Genomic DNA, 22,430 nt, shown 5'->3' with positions numbered 1-22,430 from the left:
TTTAAGGATAATACTAATAGTTTCTCAAAAATCAATATCCATTCGTTCTCTGTATAGATCGTTTCCTATAGATCGGCGAAGGCCTACACATGTTTCACAAAGCTGTGTGCATCACCATTTCTCCATCAGCCTTTCATTTCAAAAAAAAGAGTTTGAATCTTTATCTCTTACCGTATCTCTTATTAATTTAATATTAACCTTGACCAACGCGACGGTCATCTTATCGTTCTACGCTCACTGTTACCTCAAAATTAATACCTGCATTCGATAGTGGAGACTCGATTCTATCCTTGCTCGGTTTTGTTTTATTTCTACTCGTCTAACCACAGAATGGCGTTTTTATCTGAACTTCCATTCCTTCATCAACAGCTTCACCATCGGCGTGTAAAGTGTTCGTGAGTGCATCGGATGACGTGAGCGTGAATTAATTTTTTCCCGCTTTTCGCTCATTCCATCTCCTTTCCTTACCATTACTTCGATCATCCTCCCTTGCTTGCTCACAACGATAAGAAAATTCTTTACCATCGCTTCCGGCTGTTACCCATTTTCCCAAACATCGCTACCCGCCACTAGACAAGGACTTTTGTTTCATCCTTCCCATCGCCGGATTGTTAGTTATTTGTACGACCGGGATGTGTTTGGGACAATGAAAATTTAATTAAAAATGGCCTCTTTTGCGCGACGTCCGAAGTTTTAACACGCGCCTGGAATGAAGATAATAAAATTTCTACGAAAAGGGTACAGTAGTACAAGGAGCGAAATTTCGCTCCATAGCCGCGTTAACAAAGGCAGGGAGTTGGACGCCAATGCAAATCCCGGAAAATGGAAAGAAGAATGGGTTGAAAAAATAAAACAAAAGTTAAATAACCAAATTCGACTTGCAGGAACCCGAAACCAACTTCACCCGGTGCCGGTCGTAGTGCATCAAATAGGTTGGAAAATATTCTTTAATTTTCACCCATTTCCCTTTCGCGCTCGTATGCCCGGCGGAGTTGAAGTTGAGTTGAGTTCGTAGAAAAACCTCAACCATCCGGTGTGGGAAGTTCCGGTAGGATGGTTTTTAACGGGGAAGTATCTTTGTGCTGGTTGTTCAATCCACACTCTTGCATGGTTGGATGAGGTCAGAAGGAAAACACACTAATATACACACACACAGACAAAACACACCGGGAGTCGATCATGATCGTACGTTGGTGAGGATGAAACAAAACAAAAAAACATCAAGTGCTGAAGGTGAGTTGTCCGCTGAGATTTGGATTTCGGGGTGTTTGCTTGGATGTTTCCATGTCATTTGGTGCTTTGCTGTGGTTTCGGTAATTTCCGGTCGGTTCAAATGATACCTTATACTCGAGGTAAGCGCGTGCCGTGGTATGGCAAGTTGCACTTGACTTTTGGCGCATTGGTAGTTTCGTTCCGGCGGTTGGTGGGTGGAGCTTGGAGGCGAGGGAAGCATAAAATTTTATGTTTATGACGAAAATCACGAAACGGAGCGTATCGGCACGATGTCGACCACAAATCGATGGCGCTTGGGTAAAGTGTCCTGGACATAGTGTGGTAACCGTCCTGTAGACTTTCGCGCAAAGTTTGAGAGTTATATTAAAGAATTAATAATGTGTTCATAGAAATTTGCAGTTTATTTGCTTAAATGATATTCAAAAACAACTAAGCAAGTATGCAAATAAAATAAATTAATTAAAATCATTTTTTGACGTCACCCACAAAGTAAGTGCGTAAAGTTATGCACTTAAATAGCCACTCGATTTGTCTTGACGTGTTACAACACTTTATTTCAAGCTTCTCGCTGTTGCAAAATCATTTCAGTTAGTTGTTCCGTTTTGGCGGACGTAAATTTAAGCTTAGAAAACGAAAGAAATCTCGCATAAAGTGAACGATTTGCGAAGGCTAAGAAACGGCACAGTTTCAACCCGCCCAGCGATAGACGGCGTGGGTCAAGAATAATCGTTAAAGGCAATCGTGTTTCGTGTTGCACGCCCTTTCAGGACATGTGTTTTTATGACGTGAATTAGCCAAGAGTCATGGAGTGACTTGTCTTGGCTAAGGCAAACGTCTTAGGCTAGTGAAAGAACATTGCACAACGGGTTATGTTAGGGTGGAGAAAGTATAGTCGAGGTCAGTTCCTGGCGCTATTTGTGACGCGTGTTGCTATAAAAAGGAATCGGTTTGCTTATTGGCAGCAATGGGTCGATTTCATGTTTGTGTGGAATATATTCCTCAGAGGAAAGAATTGAAGATGAAGTTTTATTGATATTTAGTTGAAGTGGGCTATAAATAACTTGAAGGTATATGCTTAATTAACAAGATTAGTTTTTTTCTGGAAAGAATGTTCTCTTCAGATAGCGATTTTATTTTTAAATTTCTACATTTGTCATTTACTGCTGTGTAAATGTAACACTTTGTACATCATTTGTTGCTAAAACCCATTCACACAAACCGAAAGTCACAGTCAACATGACTTTTCGTCCGAACGGAATTGAAACCACCGGCTCAACTTTTCGCTCTGCCCTCCCATCCTACTCCCAAAAACCGACAAGATTTCCGTCATTCGTAATTCGGTTTCCCGCATTGTACTTCGTATCGCATTCTGAGGCTTTCGAATGGCGTCGGAAAGTTCACCGCAAACGTGTTCGGTGGAAGAACTCAGGACGAGTTTTCATGCAACCAAACTTTCAAACTTCAACCCAACGACACAGAGTGCGCGGCCGGGTGAAATGTTGCGATTGAGGTGGGCCTCCCCAGTATCACTGCTCCTCTTTCAGCCCGCACTGCTATGGGTTTAATTTTCCGATTCGTTTGTGTTTTGCGGAAAACTTTGGACATCTTCCTCCAGTATGTATAGCAAACGATCGTGCGCGTGTGAGTGGTTCTGTCAATGAATCCTTTCTTAGTCTGTGGAAGAGCGTAAAATAAACCTCAAAGCATTCGGAGGGTTGGGGATGGTTTTAAAGCACTGTTTGAAACCACCCATATAGCAACAGATTCTGTCAGCCAGTTAGCACGATTCTAGCAGAACAGTTTAAAGCTACTAGATACGCAACAGTAGCTACCGTAAGGGATCATTCAAATATTACGTAGCACTAGGAGGGATTACTGCCATGATGGTCCGGCAAAAAAACTCCAGAAACGATTCTTCGACACCAAGAGAATATCCACGCAGGAGGTAACATCCTCTTCTATCCACTAGCCGCCATTCTAGTGTATCGTATAGTTGTTCTTCTTTCATATGTTAGAATGGTTCAAGATGCTTTACTATTGGCTATCGATCGAGCAGATCAAAAGTATCCAATTTCCAATTTTCGCGTTACGTAGTAGTTGAATCATCCCTAGGCTGTCCCGACGGGCATCACTGATGGTTCGTGATTAAAATTAAGCCTCTAATGAAACAAGGCTTCCCAGGATTGGCCATACACTTTCAAACATCAGCCCGAAAAGGTATGTGGGGCTGGGCATCGTTCGATGCGGCACGATGCGATGTCACCGTTATAGCCGGAGGGTGAACATCGTCACAGCTCGTTTGATGGAAAGTTTTTCCGAGGTGGCATAATACTCTTTTCGGACGCAATGTGAACTATCGACTGGACGATATTTGGGGAAGATTTAGAACATTTTCTCGTAGATTTGTTTACTGAAGCTGAACGCGGTCTAGCTAAAGTGATGGAAGCACTAGAACGATGATTCTTGGTGGGTTGCCTTGAGAAGGATAGGGAATTGTTTTCTAAGCCTGCGATTTATGAAGCCTTTGAATAAAGTGAAGTGCGGCACCAGCCATTGTAAATATTAATATCAACAAGTTTAATTGCTAGAAGATACTAATTAGTGTTAAGAATGTGACAATTAAGGAACACAATATTAAAACTTCAACTTTTATTATTTTGTTCAACAGAACTTTACAAATCGAAGAAAAATTCAATTCAATGAGAAGCGTAATATATTTTAGCCCGAAAAGGTAGACTAGCATTATCAAAAATATTTGGTTAAATATTTCATTCGGAGGTGTCCCGGCGGTATTGAACTTTCTCATGAGATTGTGCAAATTGGCATCGCTCTAACACAAACCATATAAAACATTCATCTAAAGCTGTAAGAAGGGTGTTATTGATGTTTTCCGGTGCTTAGAAAACACATTTCTTTAAGACTGCCCTTATCAAAAGCGGCTCTGATTAGACCCATTGAAAAAGCTGAATGAATGCAGTTTCTCGGCACATTCGGTAGAGTAAGGACAAGCAAGATGAACGAAACCATACCATCGTACCTCTATTTGCCAGGGCTATCGAACTCCTTCCCGAATGGAACAACATTCCTATTTGTACAATCACATTCCAACATTATTTGCCACCACCACCACCACCAATGCCAGTCGCCAGTCCACCGTCGGGTGGGAAATTGCCAAAGTAAATAAAACTTGAAACAAACAGAATCCTTTTGAAAATGTTATTTACATTTGATTTACACACAGAACCGATTTCGCCCGGATGAGAGGGAAACTGGGGCAGACGCGTTTGAGACGAGATTGTTTCCCATGTTCAAGGCAATCGGTCGGTTGAAACTGATTCAGATTTTCTTGTTGCCATGATGCTGTCTGATGTTATTCCTTGACCTGCTCGAGACAGTTGTGGCATCCTCCTCGTTCCCTTCCACTTTCACTGACTTCTAAACACACCGTGACTTTTCCTGGATTTCCATAAACCGAGGAAAAATGAAGGAAACATCTACAGCTGCCACACTGAAAGCGTCTTGCCTTCGTCCTTGTGAAGCGTGTCTGGCTCACGTTTCTTCATCCTAATCTTTCTCTTCGTTAAATGGGAAGTGTGGCTACTGCAGCTTCCTAACAGCGTGAGATGGAGGGTTTGAGTTTTCCATCCTCGATTGTGGTTTGCGGAGGAATGCCAGGATTTTTGCTACCAGCCAGCAACCAGCCGGACGGTGTCTTATCTCGGTTATTCCTCACGTCTGTTGAGTGTGGTTGGGGTGGTAGAAAAACATACCGTTGGAAGGAAAACAAGGAAGCGTGGCAGATTCTTTTACTCTTTAGTGCGGAACGACCAGAGGAGATACCTGTTGTAACTAGTCTCGTCTACCTGAACTCTTACGGGGATGCGGTTCATTCTCAACCAAGCCGGAATGTAAACGAAAGCAAATCATTTGAAACGTCTACGAAGTGAAACCTTCACAACGTTTGTTGCAGTGCGTTGAAGACCGGATGGAACGAGCAAAGATGACCTAATGCTGCTCCAAACCGGAGATAGAGAATAAAGGTTGGAATAATTTATGTTCATAAAATCGAAACCTGACCTGACCGTGGGAGGTTCCGGAGGTTCTGCAGAAGATTACAATTTTATGAGGCTTTGATTGTTTTACCGTAATTATTAACAAGATGGCGAGAATGAACTTACTGGTCAGCAGTAATTGGAGATTTTATTACTAAAACAAGCTCGAACCATTCAATTGATTGCTTTCAAACAGTTAACCCAATTCACTTCATTTATTCAATATCCGAAGTATTCAGAAGGTTGGTTTGGAAATTGAACAGCAGCAAAGGCATACCTTAGTGCCTTCTTCAATATGCCAGTTTTCATTTGAATTTAGAAAGGGAGCACATTTTTTTGTTTTGCCATCTCTACAATTCTCGGCAAAAAAAAAAAATCCTTCCAGCTAATCATCATGCCAGTTAGTCCATCTCGTAACGTCGGAAAAATCTCCCGGAAGAATGGGAGAACTTACAGCCTATAGCCCAGTGCACCCCAGCCTCCAAGCTGTATCAGCACACATTTACTCATGCGACCTACCTGGTACGAAAATGATGATCCCGATTAAAAATATCGATCCCACGCGGATCAGCAGAAAACGCCCGGTGGAGCGTTGTGCTGTGGCCTTCCGAGAATCCATTTTTGCAACGTTCACCTCGACGAACCGGTGATGCAATCCTTTCGATAAAAACTTTTACGTTTTTCCGTTGCTAGGTTCAGTTTTTTAGTTTATTGAATTTTCTCTTTTTACGTTTAATACACTTATTTCTATTGCTCACTTCATGCACAATATTTTATATGTTATTTTCATTTTGTTTGCCATTTTTGGAATACTTTTATATCTTTCTGATGTTATAAATTGTACAACTTTAATATTTCACTTTTGTTTTCATGCTTCACATCAATTCACAACTGTTTTGTTATCATTTTTCATTTGAACATTCATTATTTTTTGTTTCTTTATAGACTTTTCATTTCATTGATATTCAGAATAAGATTTAAATTTCCTTTTAATTATGATTTCATTGATTTTTTAAATATTTGCTGTGAATTAATATCACGCTGAACAACTTATGTATTAATTGTATTCTCTGTCACACTTCAATCGATCGTACGCGCACTCACTTTGTTTCACATTCACATTCGCGGTCGTAAAAGATTTACGGTTGATTAATGGTTTAATACATGTACACAGCGGTTATTGTCCGTTCATATCCTTTTTTTTTTGTCTCTGCTTTACTATCTCTATTTGATGACACGACTCCGATATCAGCCACCTTTATGCGCTGTTTGCACGAGTTAAGCTTTTAAACCACACTCCAAATTTGTTTCCATGCACACACAAACACACACACATGCACACGTACACTGATGCACTTGGAAAGCCCTTTTTTCACCCACGTAATACAGCACGTAATTATTTTCAAATTGTCATTTATCGTTTTTAATTATTTACACTATTCCTCGTTTTTCATTTCAGGTCGTTTCAACGGTTGGGACCTGTCCCCGGACATTCATCGTAGGAGTTTTCATGCACGGTATGTACTTTTTCTGCTTTGTTAAACTCAGTAGCGATGGCCAAAAAGGAAAAGTTGCTCCCTTTTTGGCGAATTGAATTGGCGAGCAAAAATCGTGTTTGAGACGTGCTTCGTTATGGACTTTCCACTGCTGGCAATTTCATTGCTTCTTTTTGCCACTCACGCACGTTTGATCCCGGTTGAACTTTGAACCTGCAAAAGGGGTGTTCTGTTGAGGGAAGAGGGGAAAAAATATGGAACGAACAATATATTAACCGAATACAGTTGGGCGGAGGATGGTTTGGAGGGTCCGCCAGTTTGCTGTGAGCAAATTAATTAACGAGCAATAAAACCACTGAGTCTTTGCAAGGAAGAGCGACGATCCTAGGTTGATCGGATCGCTACGGGTACTTCAAGTTCTCAACCCCAACCGGTAGATCTAGCACTAGTGCACCAATATGCAGTGGCTGGATAGAAGGATGCTAAAGGTTAATGATTGAATGTTGCGTCTGTGTCCGTCGCTTCTCACTTTTGCACCGGTGGAAATTATCAACAGCCGTACGTGCGGTGAGTGGAAGCGAGATGAATGGGGCTCCGTGAGGCTGCTTATGCACTTTGTAAACCCGCAGCAGTGCAGCTACACGCGGGCTCGTTATCGTATTGCGCTAGGGATTTGACCAAGGCCAGTCTCCATACTCCAACCTATCCGACGTCTTCCATCATCTGGCTCGTTGACTGCAACTCGACGTAAACATCGAGTCAATTTAACATGATCCATCCATACAGCGAAGCCAACCTGGCCGCCTATGCCCCATCGCTTCCATCTTAACATCACATGCGCTGCACACTAATTGCCGTCTGCTTTAATTCAGCGCTCCAAATTGAATATAAACAACGACCTTTCGCGTTTCGCATCGTTCGGAAAATGATACCGTGGGAAGGAAAAGCGGACGGTCGTGTGTGTGTGTGTCTGTTTGGGAGCGTAAAAGTGCAAAGTGCTGGTGCACGATAAATAAATACATCCTGCCCTGTTATCCACTCGCCGAACGAGTGATCAGGACGATGTTGACCGATGCAAGAGTTAAGGGAAATAAAGGCCCCGATCGTCCCCATCCGTTTTTCCGGATCCCTCAGCTATGGTCTGCAGTGATTAATGAAGCCACCCGAATGGTGTCGGCGGAGAGGATGCTGTAGCTTTCCCACATTACTATTATTATGATGTTTTTTTTTGTGTACCTTTCCGCTGGATTATCAAAAGGTAGCTTTGAGTTTCGATATGTTCCGCACGCGGTCGCCTGTTTTGCTATCGTGTACGCCAAAGTGTACACCTGTTACATACTAATCCCTGCCGTAATCTAGTGCAATTAAAACTTATTGGATGGAGTTTTAATAACTTTTATCTCGCATACTACGAACTAACCACTGAGTGAGTGCTTATTGGACGCTTATTATAGCTTAAAAAACTCGATAATTAGGATAGTGCTCGTTGTAGAATAGAATTTTAATGCTGGAAAATCAATCTCAAAAATATGAACTAAATTTACGATGTTAATTTTGTACTCACTCTACCTTTTTCGACTTAGTAAATCAAACATTGCTAGGATTTATTATCAATTATTAGACGAACGAATGGATCTATCAAAATGTTTGGATTTGAAAACAGAATATTCATGAACACAGTTCATGAACCTGCTTATCCATTTCGGACTGATCAAATACTAAAGAAAACAGTTTATGATTAAAATATTCTTAGTTTTTCCTTCGTACTCTATAATAGCAAACATTCACCGTTCGCTTACAAACCTCACGAAATAACCTGCCAATCAGCACGCGGCGCTGGTGCGCCATTTGTGAAATGGAATACCATTTCTAGGTCAATTCTTACATTTCAAAATTATGCAAAACCATACCGTAAATGCATTTGGACAGCATTCGCGTCCTATTGAATCGCTTCCAAAGCATCGTCCTTCCTCTTTCATGTCATCTCATGTTAAGCGCACACACATCCCCCTGAAGACAGCAACATGTCAGCTTCAGTGGGGCTGCTTTATCGTGGCGTATGTCATGATGCTAGGGATTAAATGTAATTTATATCATCTTTCACGTACAAACAAACCATTCACGTGCACGAAGCTTTGGTCGATTTTCACTTGTACTGAAATAGATCTGTGTGGGTGTGAGTGTTTTTTTTTACGTGCGTCAAAAGTAAGAAAAAACACCTTATAATACATATCCGAGTGGCGAGCATGTAGGTTTCGTTTTACACACACCATGGAAGCGCAAGTCGCTTAGTGTCAATGTCATCGGAAAATCAGAATTTACGATTTCGACTTCTTTTCCATTCGTAGCTGTTATCCTTCCCTTGACTTGAGTGACACCTTCAGCAGCAAAGTGTCGATTGTCAGCTGAGCGGACCGAAACGATTGCTTGCAGGTTGGCAAAACCGTGAGACAGCATCGTGTCAATGTCATTTGAATAATCAGATTTCGCATCATTCGGCAGTTCTTGTGGGGTTGCTTTTCCTGGCACTTGGTCGGCATGTGGTTTGCAAGGCGTGCCAGGCGCTAACCCAAGGTGAGGCAGGAATTTTCCACTGATGGAAAGCTTCCGCAATATTCCCTCCTCCGACTGGCTCCCTTTTTCAATCCCATCTCAAGAAAGCGATACTCGTACGGGGTTAAGCAAAGGATACATCAATTCCTGAAGTGTTGCCGCCAGCTCTGGAATATCCTTACCAAGGGATCTCCTTTCGCCACTGGCACTGGCACTATGTAAATAATCCATACCCACCGTTCACATTCCGTATTCAAACCTTCCCATCTTGTTGATGTCCTTCGCTGTGAAGATTGCCAACATGCAAACAAGAATCCCTCACGGGATGGTGTCCTTGCGTCGCTTCTCGTGTCATGTTATGCCGTTGCTGTCGGCTTTGTTTGATAATATCCCTTGATGGTAAGCGTCGGATTGTTTGACCGTCCGGTAGTTCGTCGAAGTTCAGGGTTTGTGGCTCTCGTGCACAGTTCTCTTTGCACAAAGGGAGTCCTGGGCGGCTGGATGGCAAGGTTGTTTACTTTCGTACGCAGAAGCCACAAACTTCCGCAAAGCTACAAAGCTAACCTGTGTCTCAAAGTGGAGCCCTTTCATCTGGAAGTGGTGAAGCATGGAGAAATGGTTTTTCTTCTCCATGCTTCTCAAAATCCTATCCATAATGTCACATTTACGTAAGGACGGAATCGAGCAACGAGATGGAACTTTGTCGTAGAGGTACTCCTTTTCCAATTTATTTTTCTTTTTTGTGCATATCGTCACAACTGGTATGGTGAGAAGAAGTAACATACTTTCGTAAAACAACACACATTGAGCCTGTTTCGGGCCTTTGGGGAGAATGATCAGATGTCTATTGGTGAGTTGAGAAACACGCCACCAGCTGCAAGTTGCACAACATTGTTTCGAACCTTTGGAGGTTCCTTCGGAGATGCTGAGCCACTTCCAAGTTTAATTTACTTGCTCATATGGGATGACCCAGTAGAATGAGAAGTTGAATAAAAGATTCCATTGCCAGAATTCTGGTGTGCTGTAGTGTAGGTTTGTGGTTGGATAATTTATCTTTCAAAGAAATGGAAGTTGATGAATCCATTGTTTTAGGCTTTTAAAATAAGTTACAAATTAATATAAACGAAAAATTGTATTTGCATTTTTGGCCAAAGCCTGAAGAACAATGTGCATGAAAGATCAATTTAAGTAGAAGATTTAACCTTCCAGGAATGACACCGTATTTTGGTATAATTTTGCATGGACTCCTTAGAAATTATACACATTTTGTTCAACAAACATTCTCCCAAAGCCGGTCTACCAGCTTGTATAAATTTCGGTAATTCCAAACATAGAATTAAGTCATGCAAACCATGCGATTTTTATCAAGTTTGCTGCCTATGATAAGTACACAAGTTCGATAGTGTTATCAGCATAATTGATTTTCACCCAAAAAAGCTCCTTTGCACACTTGAATCTAAATCCTTTGTAGCTCTCAAACGGGATGAGTTTCCAAGCACAAAAGTGATCTGATGCCTCTCATCTCTTAGTATGAACAAAAAAGTCCTACAATGTTGTTGCTTCTGCAAGCAATTCTGGGCCAAAATTCATGCAAACCGGTCGCTACGTACGTAAACCATCATATACAATTTCACCCCTTCAGGCATCAATCGAAACCGATAAAGCTTACCAACATCGTCAGCTGATCGATCGAGGGCATGGGAAGATAAAAGAAAAGAGGATCATGAGTGGGAGAAAAAACTAAACCGCTGACCGCACACGAGTATGGAATCGCTAAACCGTTTGGAACCAGGATAAGTGGACTGGGCTATACACGCGCAACCCATCATGCCGGGAAAAGTTGGTCAAGTGCGTTAATTGAATTTTGTTAGTTTTGGACCATCTGTTCGCTTTCCGTACGGATAATCAGACATCAGAAGATGTAAATGTGTGCTGAACGGGGAAAAGTTTTGATTAAACATCGATGAAATGAGTTGTCCCGGGTGAGTCTAGTTTGTCGAACAATTTGGGAATGGTGTAGCCATTTGGTTATATGCTTTTTCTAGTTTGGAGCATTTTCTCAAATGGTTGAGCTCGACTGATTAACCGAATTCAAAAGGAGTGTAATTCTAACGTTCTATTAAATAGTTAATAATTCCAATTAATGAACATTACGCTTAAAAACAAATAACCAAATAAAGGAACTGCTTTTGTCTAATAGTTTTGGTATGGAAAGAACTTTTGCTTGTGTTTCATTGTCCAAATAAAACAATTACCTTCCATGGAAACTGCTGCATTTTTAAACAAAGAAATACTTTTCCATCCGAAAGGTTCCCATTTGTAAATTCGTTGCAGATGAAACGGATAATATCCCGGTCGCCTAATAACCTGCATTCTCTAACAGATCCAGGTATTTATACTTCTCGAACAACAGCTCGAGAGTTGCTCCATTCAGTAAGAGCACTTGGATTTGCCTGAAGGGTCACTACTTGAAACCACACCGGTAGCATTTGAAATGAGGTTCAGTTTTTGCTTCCTTAGATATGGAAACCACGAACTTCTTTAACTTTTCCTCGTGCCAAGGTGCGATGCAATGAACAAAGGAAGACAGAAAGAAGAGAAAAAAAACGATAGTACCGAAACACCGAACCGAGTACCACGAGGAATACACTGGACATCACAAAGATAGGGAAGCGTTTTCCTTTTGCTTGCTTTTCCCGTAACGCTCACCACCGCTCGGGGAAAGTAATTTCGAGCATAAATAAGTAATAGGAAAATTAAAGAATTATTCGCTCGAAACGGCCTGGAATGCCTAGCGGCTGGAAAAACCACAGGCTCTTTCACCAGTTAGAGTTTTGGGGTAGTTGCGGAACGGAAAATTGAGCTACACGCAACATCGCTCAACATACTCCCGAGCGAACGAGCCTAACTAGCCGTAGCTGAGCGCACATAATTGAGTAGTTTCTTGTCGTGAGGGCGGTGGTGTCTGAAGAGCAGTGGGAGTTTATGGTACTAATATTTCATGAGGATAATCAACCCTTGGTAATGTGGGTTATTTTTGGGGAACGGTTTTGGGGGCGAAGAACGAGACTGCATTTATTTTAGCGCCTACGTTAAGTTGTTGAATTGAAGGAATGACATGGCGAGGGTGATGAATGCTGTGTACAATTTGTGCAAGATTTTCAAACACCAACGAAAGGATTGTGAGATTTCATGTTCCAAGATAATCGTGCATGGAAGTTTCAATACTACTCCCGATGAAATCAATGCTAATGGTGCGATAATCGTTAGTTTCTAATCAAGTGCTGCTGGAAAATGGAATGTAATCCCCATCTTTAGTATGTTCCATCGGCATCTTAAGCAAACATTACCCTTCCAATCCCGATTAGTTCTGGCGCAGTAACTTCGCACATCTCGGCTTTCGGTGTGTGGCACCACACAAGCCAAGCGGGCCGCTAATGGTACCGAAATGTGGTCCAATTATCACAATTACTGCACATATCGACGCGAAAGTGAACGCAGCCAACCGAGAAAAAAGCTTCTCCATTTTGCCGGACGTGCTCACGACACCATTAAGATGGCAATCGTACAGTTCCCGCAAGTAGCCGATTCTGATGCTTTGGCTAATAACATTCGCTTATAGGATCACGGCACGCCAGCCGATCAGACGTTCACTTTATCCATTTCGGCGCTCGTAGTCGTCACCGAGGTCGAAAATTACCGTACCATCGTAAAGAGAGTGCCGGGTTACGTATAATGGACCATTTTTGGTGGCCCTTTTCGTCCGAAAAAAACCCCTTGACACTGACAAGCGGTGGACAGCAGCATGATTTGGGTGATTTGGGGCAAGTGCAAGCATCAGTCTGTGAGTTCCCAACAGCGAACCCTTTGCTTCACTCGCGGGCCTCTGGTGTGTGTGTGTGTATTTTGTGGTAAATAATTCATGAGTCATTTCTTTTATTTGCTCTAGGAAAATTAGATTAGTCCCTTCGTGATTTACAAAGATGAAAGCAGAACCTGTCGGTAACAACTGTTGAAGTGTACGGATCCGAGGGATGGCCAGAGGACAGCGAAACGGGAACCGAGTTCTGGTCCCGACAGGTGGCAACATCATTTCATAAGCATAACATCAAAATTGACAACCGGGAGGACGTTCGACACCGATTATAACACTTGGCCCGAAAGTGGAGGTTGAGCTGAAAGGTTGTAATCCATCCCCTTTTCGAAGGGGAATAGTATGAGAAGCGAAAAGACAAACGCTACCACGGACATCCACTAGGTGCACAGTCACATGGGAACGGGTGCAGCTGGTCGGTACGGTGGTGCAACACCGATGGCAAAAAGGTTAATTATTCACAATGAAACGAAGTGAAGTGAAAACCCAGTTCAGATCAGCACCAACCTTGTTCGTATTTTTTGTTTGGTGGAAAATGTAACGTGCGCTTGGTTGAATGAAGCGATGTCCCACTGGGGAATGGGAACCCTAACGAGAAGGACACGGGCGTAAAATGAGATGAACCGGTTGACCCTTCTTTGGTAGCTCGGGCCAATTATGTGCTTGCTGGAAGGTTTCACCCGCTTGGAACGATTGATCATCATATGAGGCCGGCTTTAAGGGATCATTTCATACTGAACTTTGCAAAATTGAATGGGGGCGTTCAGCGGCCTACAGAGCAAAGTTCGTAGTAAATTTATTAAAATGTATATTGCTACATGAATTCACAGGTACATATCAAGATTCCTGGTATAATGGTGAATGATTTCTTCTTAGTAATGATATAAACATAAACATTCTTCAATGGGTTTAAAAATCGAATAAAAATACCCTTCTATCACAGGAGTCACACAAATATCTTGGGGCATTTTTAGCATATTTTTTAAAATTTAATTAAAACCACCCGCTGAGTTTGTTATGAGACCGAAATTCAATCAAAGCCGCACAGTCCTGTCAGTTTGTGGGGGATGAAAAAAAAGTTTCCCAAAGTTGCCTTTAACGAACAGAAAGATTAAAAATACCAAACACCTTTACGAACGATAAAATGAATACCAACAAGAGAAAACCCAAAATTGTAAACAGAGATACAAACACAGCCAGAAAAAAAAAACAATGCAACCTTTTAAGCTAAAAGAAGGAAAAGAAAAAGCAGCCAGACGCCAAAATTCAGCAGAGAAGTTAAAGGATTTACAAAATAAAAAATAAAATCTGAAGAAAATGAAAGGACGGAAAATGATCACGGGAACCGTACCGGTCAGTATCTTGGCTAGCCGCTGGCGACAGAATGAGTCTCCCTAACGAGATAGCTCGATAGAAAAGTAAACTTTTGCCTCCGGTAAAAACCGTCAGACAGAAAGAATAAGAAGAAAATAAGCCGGTCGTTTGTGACCTAATGAAATGAACGCTGAGGTAGGAAAAAAAGCTTTCACAAAAAAGAAGTTTTTTTCATCAGGAAAAAAGGGGAAAATCGGGACAAAGTAAGACGATCTATTTTTTGTAGTTAAAAGGAAAAAAACGCTTGTAACAAGCAAGAAGAACGAATGAATGAAAGTGTATAACGAGTGAAGAAAACAGACACAATATCAAAATAAAAACAGACACATAACAAGAAACGAAAGAAGAAAAACAAGCAAATGACACAACACACCCTTTTTTGTGACTCAAAATAGCGAATTTAAAGTAAGGGAACAAAAACAGGCTAAAAGTTAGGAAAAAAAAGAAAAGCCTTTTGCAAACTGTAGACAAGCTTTAGATGAAAATGTTCTCCTCATCAGTCAGTGGACCGTTAGTGCTTAAAGAGTGTGACACACAATCAAAATGACAGCATTTGACTACTTTTCCGTGGTCCGTCCGGACAGTTGCCATTCATTATCGTTCACGGTCGGTATTATTTACTTTTTGTATGTCTTTTTTTTTCAACCCGAACAGCAAAACACGTTGTTAGTAGTTTGTTGTTGTGAGTTTGCGTCATGTTTTGCTTCCGTTTTATTTTGTGCAAGTGCATCAAAGGAAAAGCGGGTATGCAAAACTGCCCCTAACAAACTGAGGTCAGCTTCCGATTTAGTTCATTCCAATGCCCGACGGGTTTATTCACGTTTTTTTTCATTTTTTGTCCCTTCTTTACAGTATTCAGAAATTGGAAAATGCAAATTCGGAAGCATAAACCCGGTTTCCACTTGGTTAAACAAAAGAAGCCGTTTCTATGGGGGTTGATGAATGTCGACAAAATCCGTTCTTCAACATCTACTCAACAGTCGCGTGAAACGGGTTTGTGAGCAGTAGTTTTAAGAGTTCTTAATTAACACTGGCAACACTAAAAGGATCAACACAAACTCATATAATTGCTCTAAATAAGGCCACGATTTTTCTCATGCCCAGTAAAATCTGTTAAGAATCATTTAAACTTTCTCATTGAGCTCATCAATTATCCAATTTTTGCTTCCAAGGTTGTTAGCTTTTCATTTCCACCTTTTAACCGTCGTGGTATGTATTTTTTTACCTTCGTTTAGCTTACTTTCGTCCCATCGAACACTACACTGGGAACCAACACAAAGGTGGAAAGGAAAAGCCGGGGTCGCCTATTTTCCGGTACCGGTTTCCTTCCGTCCAAAGCGCATCGAAGGACACGCTTCATTCTGTTTTTGCTCCTTTTCTCTCGGTGTGTTCAGTGTGTCGTGTTGGAAATAAGTCAGCAAAAGCACATGAAGCGCAAACATAAAACAAGAGTTTAATTCACACTTTCACCATCTGTATGTGTGTGTGTTTGTGTGGCGTGTATACGCGTAAGTGTGCTCAACCCCGGAATGGTACCAACACGGGCAATAATAATGATTAATTATGACCACTGTCGCACAACTAACGATTCTGTGGTATGCCGGACGGTCGTTCCTTCTGTCGCCGTTTGCTGGCCGATTCTGGCTGGGTGGTGTCGGTAGGAAGGTCCGGAACTCCGTTCGTGCTACATACTCTCCCTCTGTTTGCACTTGTCCACTACGATCCCCTTTGCCCTGCAGTCGTGGGTATGGAAAGTTTCACATTTACCATTTCATTTGATCTGTTTTCACTGGCTGTGCGTCGTGTTTTATTTTTTCTCTCCGTTCCGGATAGGAGGAATGCAGGTTAAAACTGTGGCACATAAAAACTGAGCCGAAGAGAATATATAATACACGACCTGATTTTGATGAGAACGTCGAATACTTTCAATGACACTCGTTTGATACAGTACAGGACGAGCACATCCTTGTGAATACGTTCGGGTCTAATGCACTTGAGCTTGTTGGATAAATGTTGAAATGTTTAATTTCGCTTAGATCATTACAGTTACTAGTTTGTTATGTTCGAACAGTAATATTCTTTTTGAAAGTGATTTCACTTTTGAGTGGTAAACCTTTCTATACTATTATATAGCTAACTAATTACTCAATCAATCCCAATCAATCAGATCAACCTTCTGAAATTTCCACAATAAATCACTCGATCAACGGATCAACCGGAAACGTAATGCATGCGAACGATAACGACACAGCCCGCGACGGAATGCGACCGATTCTTACGAATCACCGAATGCAACTGTCGTCGGAGGCGGATGTCAACTTCCGAGTTTTGTTGTACGTCGGGCGCGTGAACATTCGGTCCGCCGAATCCATCCGAATGTCCTGTCCGGATCCGGAGTTGGCAGTGCTGTCCTTGTAGCCGGTTGTAGTTGATGATGGTACTGCGCAAATGCGCCCTTGCTTTTGTATGTGTAAAATTTTCCCCTCATTGTTTTGATTTGGTTCGGGTGCATTTCGGCACGTGGCCACAAAGCCGTTTTGGGTCGGGATTCTTCATTTGTAAGGGATGTTGGGCCGGGGAAAACGGTAGAAACAGGCGTGGAAAAACAGCAAAGACACAATCCTTTAAAATGTGTTGAAAGCCTTTTACGCTAGATGGCGCTTTAGCAATGAAGAAGAGTTCAGATTTGTTGAATGGAGTATTGTGGCCTGATGGGAGATGTTCATTAAAAATTAATTTGAAATCAAAACCATTTCAAAGTATTGAACAAAGTTCCTTTGAGTTCTTGAGAAAGCGATGTTTCAAATTTAAAACGCTTATAAAACGCATTGAAACAAAAACTTTTCTAAGTGAAATCATATGTTTTAGTAATTATTGAAAGAATTCAGATTTAGTAAAGTTAAAATTGAATATTTTTAATATGTCATGACCGTGTTGTGGTATTTTACAAATTTCCTATCGAGTGAAGTGATAAGGTTTTGTGTAAATATAAAACAAACCCAAGCACAGGTTCTTCCATACAAATAAAGAATAAAAAATAATACACTCTCACCGTACTTACATAAAATTGTTCGGTGTCGCAAAAATGAGCTTTCCAAATCGAAATCGAATCAAATGCATCATTTTTATTTACTGCACTCACCGGTCTCCCAACCTACTCACCTTCAATTTTCCACTGCAGGTAAACGCCAAGAGTTAGAAACCCGTCCCGCTGGGTGAAGGAATCGTGGCTGAAGCGTTCACCAATTTTCCACACAGCATTGGAAATCACTTACCATCCTTTTTTTTTGTTTTGTTTTTGAGCGTGAGGATGGATGACAAGCGAACTACTCCGAGGACATCCTCTCGTACCAGCTCAACGAGACGAGATGCTTTGAGGTGGTTTTTGTTTGCCTCCGGTAGCATTTCAACAACCTTCACAGACATTCGATGGCTCTGGGTCGAAGATCGGCAAGGATTCGAACTCAAGTCGAATTTTATTCTCGCATTTGCAGTTTTGGAACGGGTGCGCAGTAAAAGGGTACACAGAACGGTGGTGGTATGGAATTGAAAACTTTGTACCATAAATCTACGATCATAAATTCGCCCCAAGGTACGGTTCTGGGGCAGCACGCCCTTTTGGTGGAGTCATCGGCATATACCAAGACAGTCCGGATGCATTGGGACATAAGCTGCTAGGTGCTTATAAAAAAACCCCTATTCACACACAAAAAAACACACAAACCTTACTTGACTTGGTGCACTGTGGATGAAAGGCACCTCGAAATCATATTCCATATTTATTCACCACTGTCGACAATTTTTTGTAAGCAGCCGTTCTTTTTTTGCAGTGAAGCATTACCATTCGGTTTATCTGCATTTTGTGGATTTGCTTATTTTTCTGAAAGTCAGTGGGATTGATGTCTGGCTGGAATTTGTTGTTGAAGGTGACATGAAGCGAAAGTGATGATCGTAAAAGGGATTTTTCTTGGCAAAGGCAAATGAACATCGTTTCATATTGGCGGTAAGGATCGGCATTCAGCTCGAAAGGACGCTGATGCAAATTGAGTGGTGCACACGATTGGAAATGCATTTTATGATTTTCCATGTAGCTATTCGGGGTGGATAAAACGATTCAGTAAATTTTGTGTGTCTGTATAATTAAACATGAAATAATGAAACACATTGCTCGGAGAAACTCATGTAGAAAGGATATTTTTCATAAAACGTCTAGAACCATCACTAGAACTGTGGGCTTACCAACTCCCGTTTTGTTCATTACGCTTTATGAGAAAATTTCAATCAATCCCCTTTTGAGCTGGAATGCTTCTCAACCGCGAGATTATGAACCCCGTGGTTGTTATATATCGTTCAAAAATGGAACACTCCGTGAAAATGAGTACTTTTCCAATGAATCTTTGTCAAAAAGAATACATTCAAGTGCTCTTCAACCAACAACCCGCTTATGACATTGTGTGTTTTCACATGTCTTTTTGCATATCCATGAGCCAACTCATGGTGGCTCTAGTAGAACCTTCTTCATTCAGTGTCCATCGCTTGAAGTACTTTTTTTTGTTTGGCAATCGTTCGCATAAAAATCGAACCGTATCAAAAACTCCCGAAAAAAGGTTTCCCTCAATTGTCGGCAGATGGCGCAGTGGCGAGACTGATTATACAGCTTCAACAACTTTCAAATGGGAAACCGATCCCGTGATGAAGGCTGTTTTGGGTGGTACCGACTGTGGATGGTATGTTCGGTGGATCATCCTTAGATCCAACGAGATGGCTTAGCGATACACGCGCGCCACTGTACCGTACTGTTCGGGTTCGAAGTTCGGTTCATCATTTATGCAAATAATCAATACGAGTTTTCCAATTTTCCGAAACTACTGTTTTCCTACCCGACCCTGCCGACTTTGTGATGCTGACACGCAGTGACTGGTACTGGTACGGTGGGCCCAACCAAAAACCCATTCTCAGCCCAAATGACGTGCAGGTATGTGCGACCTATCCGTCCGGTTGAATATCTGTTTTACGTTTTGCTGCACCGTACTTGGCCACCCGCAAAGGCCAGGACAAGGTGCTAATACGTGTGTTTGCGTGTACGGTACGTGTACGCAAGGAAGGATGCAATTTGGCTGCGTATGCAACCGAGACCCGATGGATGGAACAGTGAGTGTGCGAGTTGTTGATGAGAAAATGCACTGCCAATGCGGGTCCAGATAGACCAGAAATGCCAGAAGAGGTGCCCGGTTGCATACCCGGTAGCTCATCTACATTTAAATGAAGATAGCAAATCGAAGCTCGATCTCGATGCGTACTGCGAACGGGCCGGAATGCATCATACTCGTGAATATATGGGACGGTATGGGACGATGCCAGGGAAGCAGAAAAAAAGAGCAACGAAAGATTTTCCATTTTTTGTCATAGAAATATTTGTCCACTCGATACAGTAATGGTGGAAAACGGTTTCACGGCTTTCTCGGGAGAGTGGAAGACACAACAACAACCTCTACGGGCGATGACGGGGTTTTTGGGATGGCTTTTCAACTAACCAGGGAACGAGATTGGATCTCATATGGATGTTGGCAAATGGTGGACGATTTTACGAGACGATGAAGCACCAATCGAACTGAGATAATAGTTATGAAGGCTATACGAAACGATTGCTTCGGTATAGGAATGAACACAAGCAGAAATTGCATCATTTGCATCATTAGTTTTTGTTTTACTACCAAAGGATGTTTTCAGATTTGTCTGTATGTAATATTGGCGTGTTTGAGTTAGGAAGGGACACGAAAACAATAGAGAGTGCGACAAAATAACAAGCTTGATTCATTTTACTTTATTTAAAATTGAAATGATAGGAAATTATATTATACCCTAGATTCCCAAGATCTAGGATCTAGGCCAAGATTCCCTATCTTAACCTTAATCCTAACGAAGGAAAGGAAAAGCATGCTCATAAGCAATCTGCACTTACAACAATTATGATGGAAGCAGCACAAACCAGTTCGCGGAAATTGAAATACCACTTAGTAAAGGTAGTTTCCTACCCGGTAGGAGCACTCTTTAATTACGGAATTATCCCGGCTTGCTTTCCCGAGCAACAACACCTAATTATATCATCTCACCGATGGTTTACGGTTTCGCGACACCTGCCTGCTCTAATACCATCCCGTACAGGAAACAATTCGACCCTTCTACATGCGGAATCGAATATCGCCAGCCCTCTTTCGGTGAGCCCCATTTTCTTGCCCTCACCTAGCCCAATATCACATTTCTTGCTTCGTGTTTACTCGTTCAATTAGCTCCCTGCTGATTGCGTTTCGGTGTTGTTTAAGAAAATAATTCTCATTTACCGTGGAAGCGAGGTGGTTGGGTTTGGATTGGGCTTAAAATGAAATGATAGAGTTTATTAATCCCGTTGACAACCGGCATCCACACGGCTGGCTAATGATAGTGTATTTCGAGAACCAGAACACTTTCAACTTTGTTACTAGCAGTACGTGGAAAAGCTTTTCTTAGAGTCTGTGCAACAGATTTCAACACCAAAGCTCCGTCAGCAATCCATAACTATGGTGTTTGGAAACTGCTCGCCGAACATAAATGGACAAATGCGAGAAACGAACAAACAGTAGCAGCCGGTAGAAAGTAATTAAATAGTTTCATCATCCGGCAGAAGGTTAGTTAGAAAGATATGGAGAAGATTTATATACATTTAATTCCAGCTTCCATAAAGCCGGGGGGAAAACATTTATCTGTTTCGGATGTTCGTGTTATGCTTACGGAAACGAAACAGTGCTTTCTTGTAAACATGCATTTTTTCTTTTAACATAATTTCTGAATAATTGGTTTAACAATTTCCATTTTCAATCTATTCGTGGGAAACGCGAACTCGAGCTGGATTTGTTTGACAAAAAGGCATATATTTTTCCCCGTTGGAAAAGGAAAAAAAACTCTTGGGATGGGGGTAATTAAACGCATGCACTAAACAAAACTCGGGGATTGGTGAAAAAAGTAAGTACCGTAGAAAAGAATTATAGTTCTAATGGATAAAATGAAAATAAAAGTTAACAAAACAACACATCTCACAGACCGCACACGTTCGAGACGGAGATACGCCTGGTGGTAATGATGCAGAACAAGGAAACGAACGGATTGCACCAAACAACCACACCAGCATTTGCAACTAGAGTGACACGGAACCATGCCGGAAGGTGTGAGCTTTTTCAAAAACAAAACAAATTTTATTCTTCCAACCACTAGTGGATTGTTAAAACTGAAAATAAATTCTAAAGAAATGACTGTTGATGAACCGTTTCTATCGTTTTGAAATGTTTCATTATCTAAACTAACGCCACAAGGCGGAAGAAAACGTTAGTTTATGTGAAGACAAGTGTTTTTTTTTACGCTTGATCCATGATTCTGGAGATATTATAAAAGGAGAAATAAATAAATTATTCTCAACGCTGCATGTTTTGGTTTATGCAAACAGGCTACCGTACGAAATGCAACAACACTTGAAAAGTCTTGCTTCCTTGCTACTGACAACATCACGACAGGTTGTTTCCGGGTGAACGTGTGCGGTTTGTATCTCTATTCAAAATTAAAATCAATGCAATTGTATGAAAGGCATGCAATTAGAAAGTAGGGTGAAAAGGGTAAGGATCATGCAACACGGGTGGGACCTGGGAAGTTGAAGGGTGCGGCGGGCTTGTGATTTTGGTTTTATTTTGCTCACGACGGTTACTGTTCCAGCTGCTCGGGTTGATCGAAAGGATTGCGCTGTTTCGTGTGTTTGACGCTCGATGGCGCTTGCACTGGAAAGAAGTAATCGCTAGTGACGAGCGTTAGGTACGAGGAAGT

General features: G+C 41.6%; 1 protein-coding gene and 1 long non-coding RNA gene across 3 annotated transcripts in view; one reads left to right on the top strand and one right to left on the bottom strand.

Annotated features, from left to right (window-relative positions):
- LOC125764226 (uncharacterized) overlaps nucleotides 1-17,216 on the bottom strand; it is a 79,429-nt gene extending 62,213 nt beyond the window's left edge. The window contains exons 1-2 of one of the 2 annotated variants that reach the window (XM_049428213.1): nucleotides 16,756-17,216; nucleotides 5,805-7,010 (exon numbers count right to left, since the gene is read on the bottom strand). In XM_049428213.1, the coding sequence (XP_049284170.1) occupies nucleotides 5,805-5,904 (100 nt within the window). In that variant the 5' untranslated portion in view covers nucleotides 5,905-7,010; nucleotides 16,756-17,216. Of the gene's footprint in view, nucleotides 1-5,804; nucleotides 10,618-16,755 lie in introns of those variants that run through there. The other variant, XM_049428214.1, reaches the window with a different exon arrangement.
- LOC125764229 (uncharacterized) overlaps nucleotides 1-22,430 on the top strand; it is a 146,717-nt gene that overhangs the window by 94,488 nt on the left and 29,799 nt on the right. Inside the window, exon 3 of the long non-coding RNA XR_007418443.1 lies at nucleotides 6,745-6,802. This is a non-coding gene — a long non-coding RNA (uncharacterized LOC125764229). The remainder of the gene's footprint in view (nucleotides 1-6,744; nucleotides 6,803-22,430) is intronic.

The sequence above is a fragment of the Anopheles funestus genome, chromosome 2RL (assembly GCF_943734845.2).
Source record: "Anopheles funestus chromosome 2RL, idAnoFuneDA-416_04, whole genome shotgun sequence".
Taxonomy (NCBI): domain Eukaryota; kingdom Metazoa; phylum Arthropoda; class Insecta; order Diptera; family Culicidae; genus Anopheles; species Anopheles funestus.
Note: the sequence above shows the minus strand (reverse complement) of the source record. Positions and strands in the feature narration are given on the sequence as shown.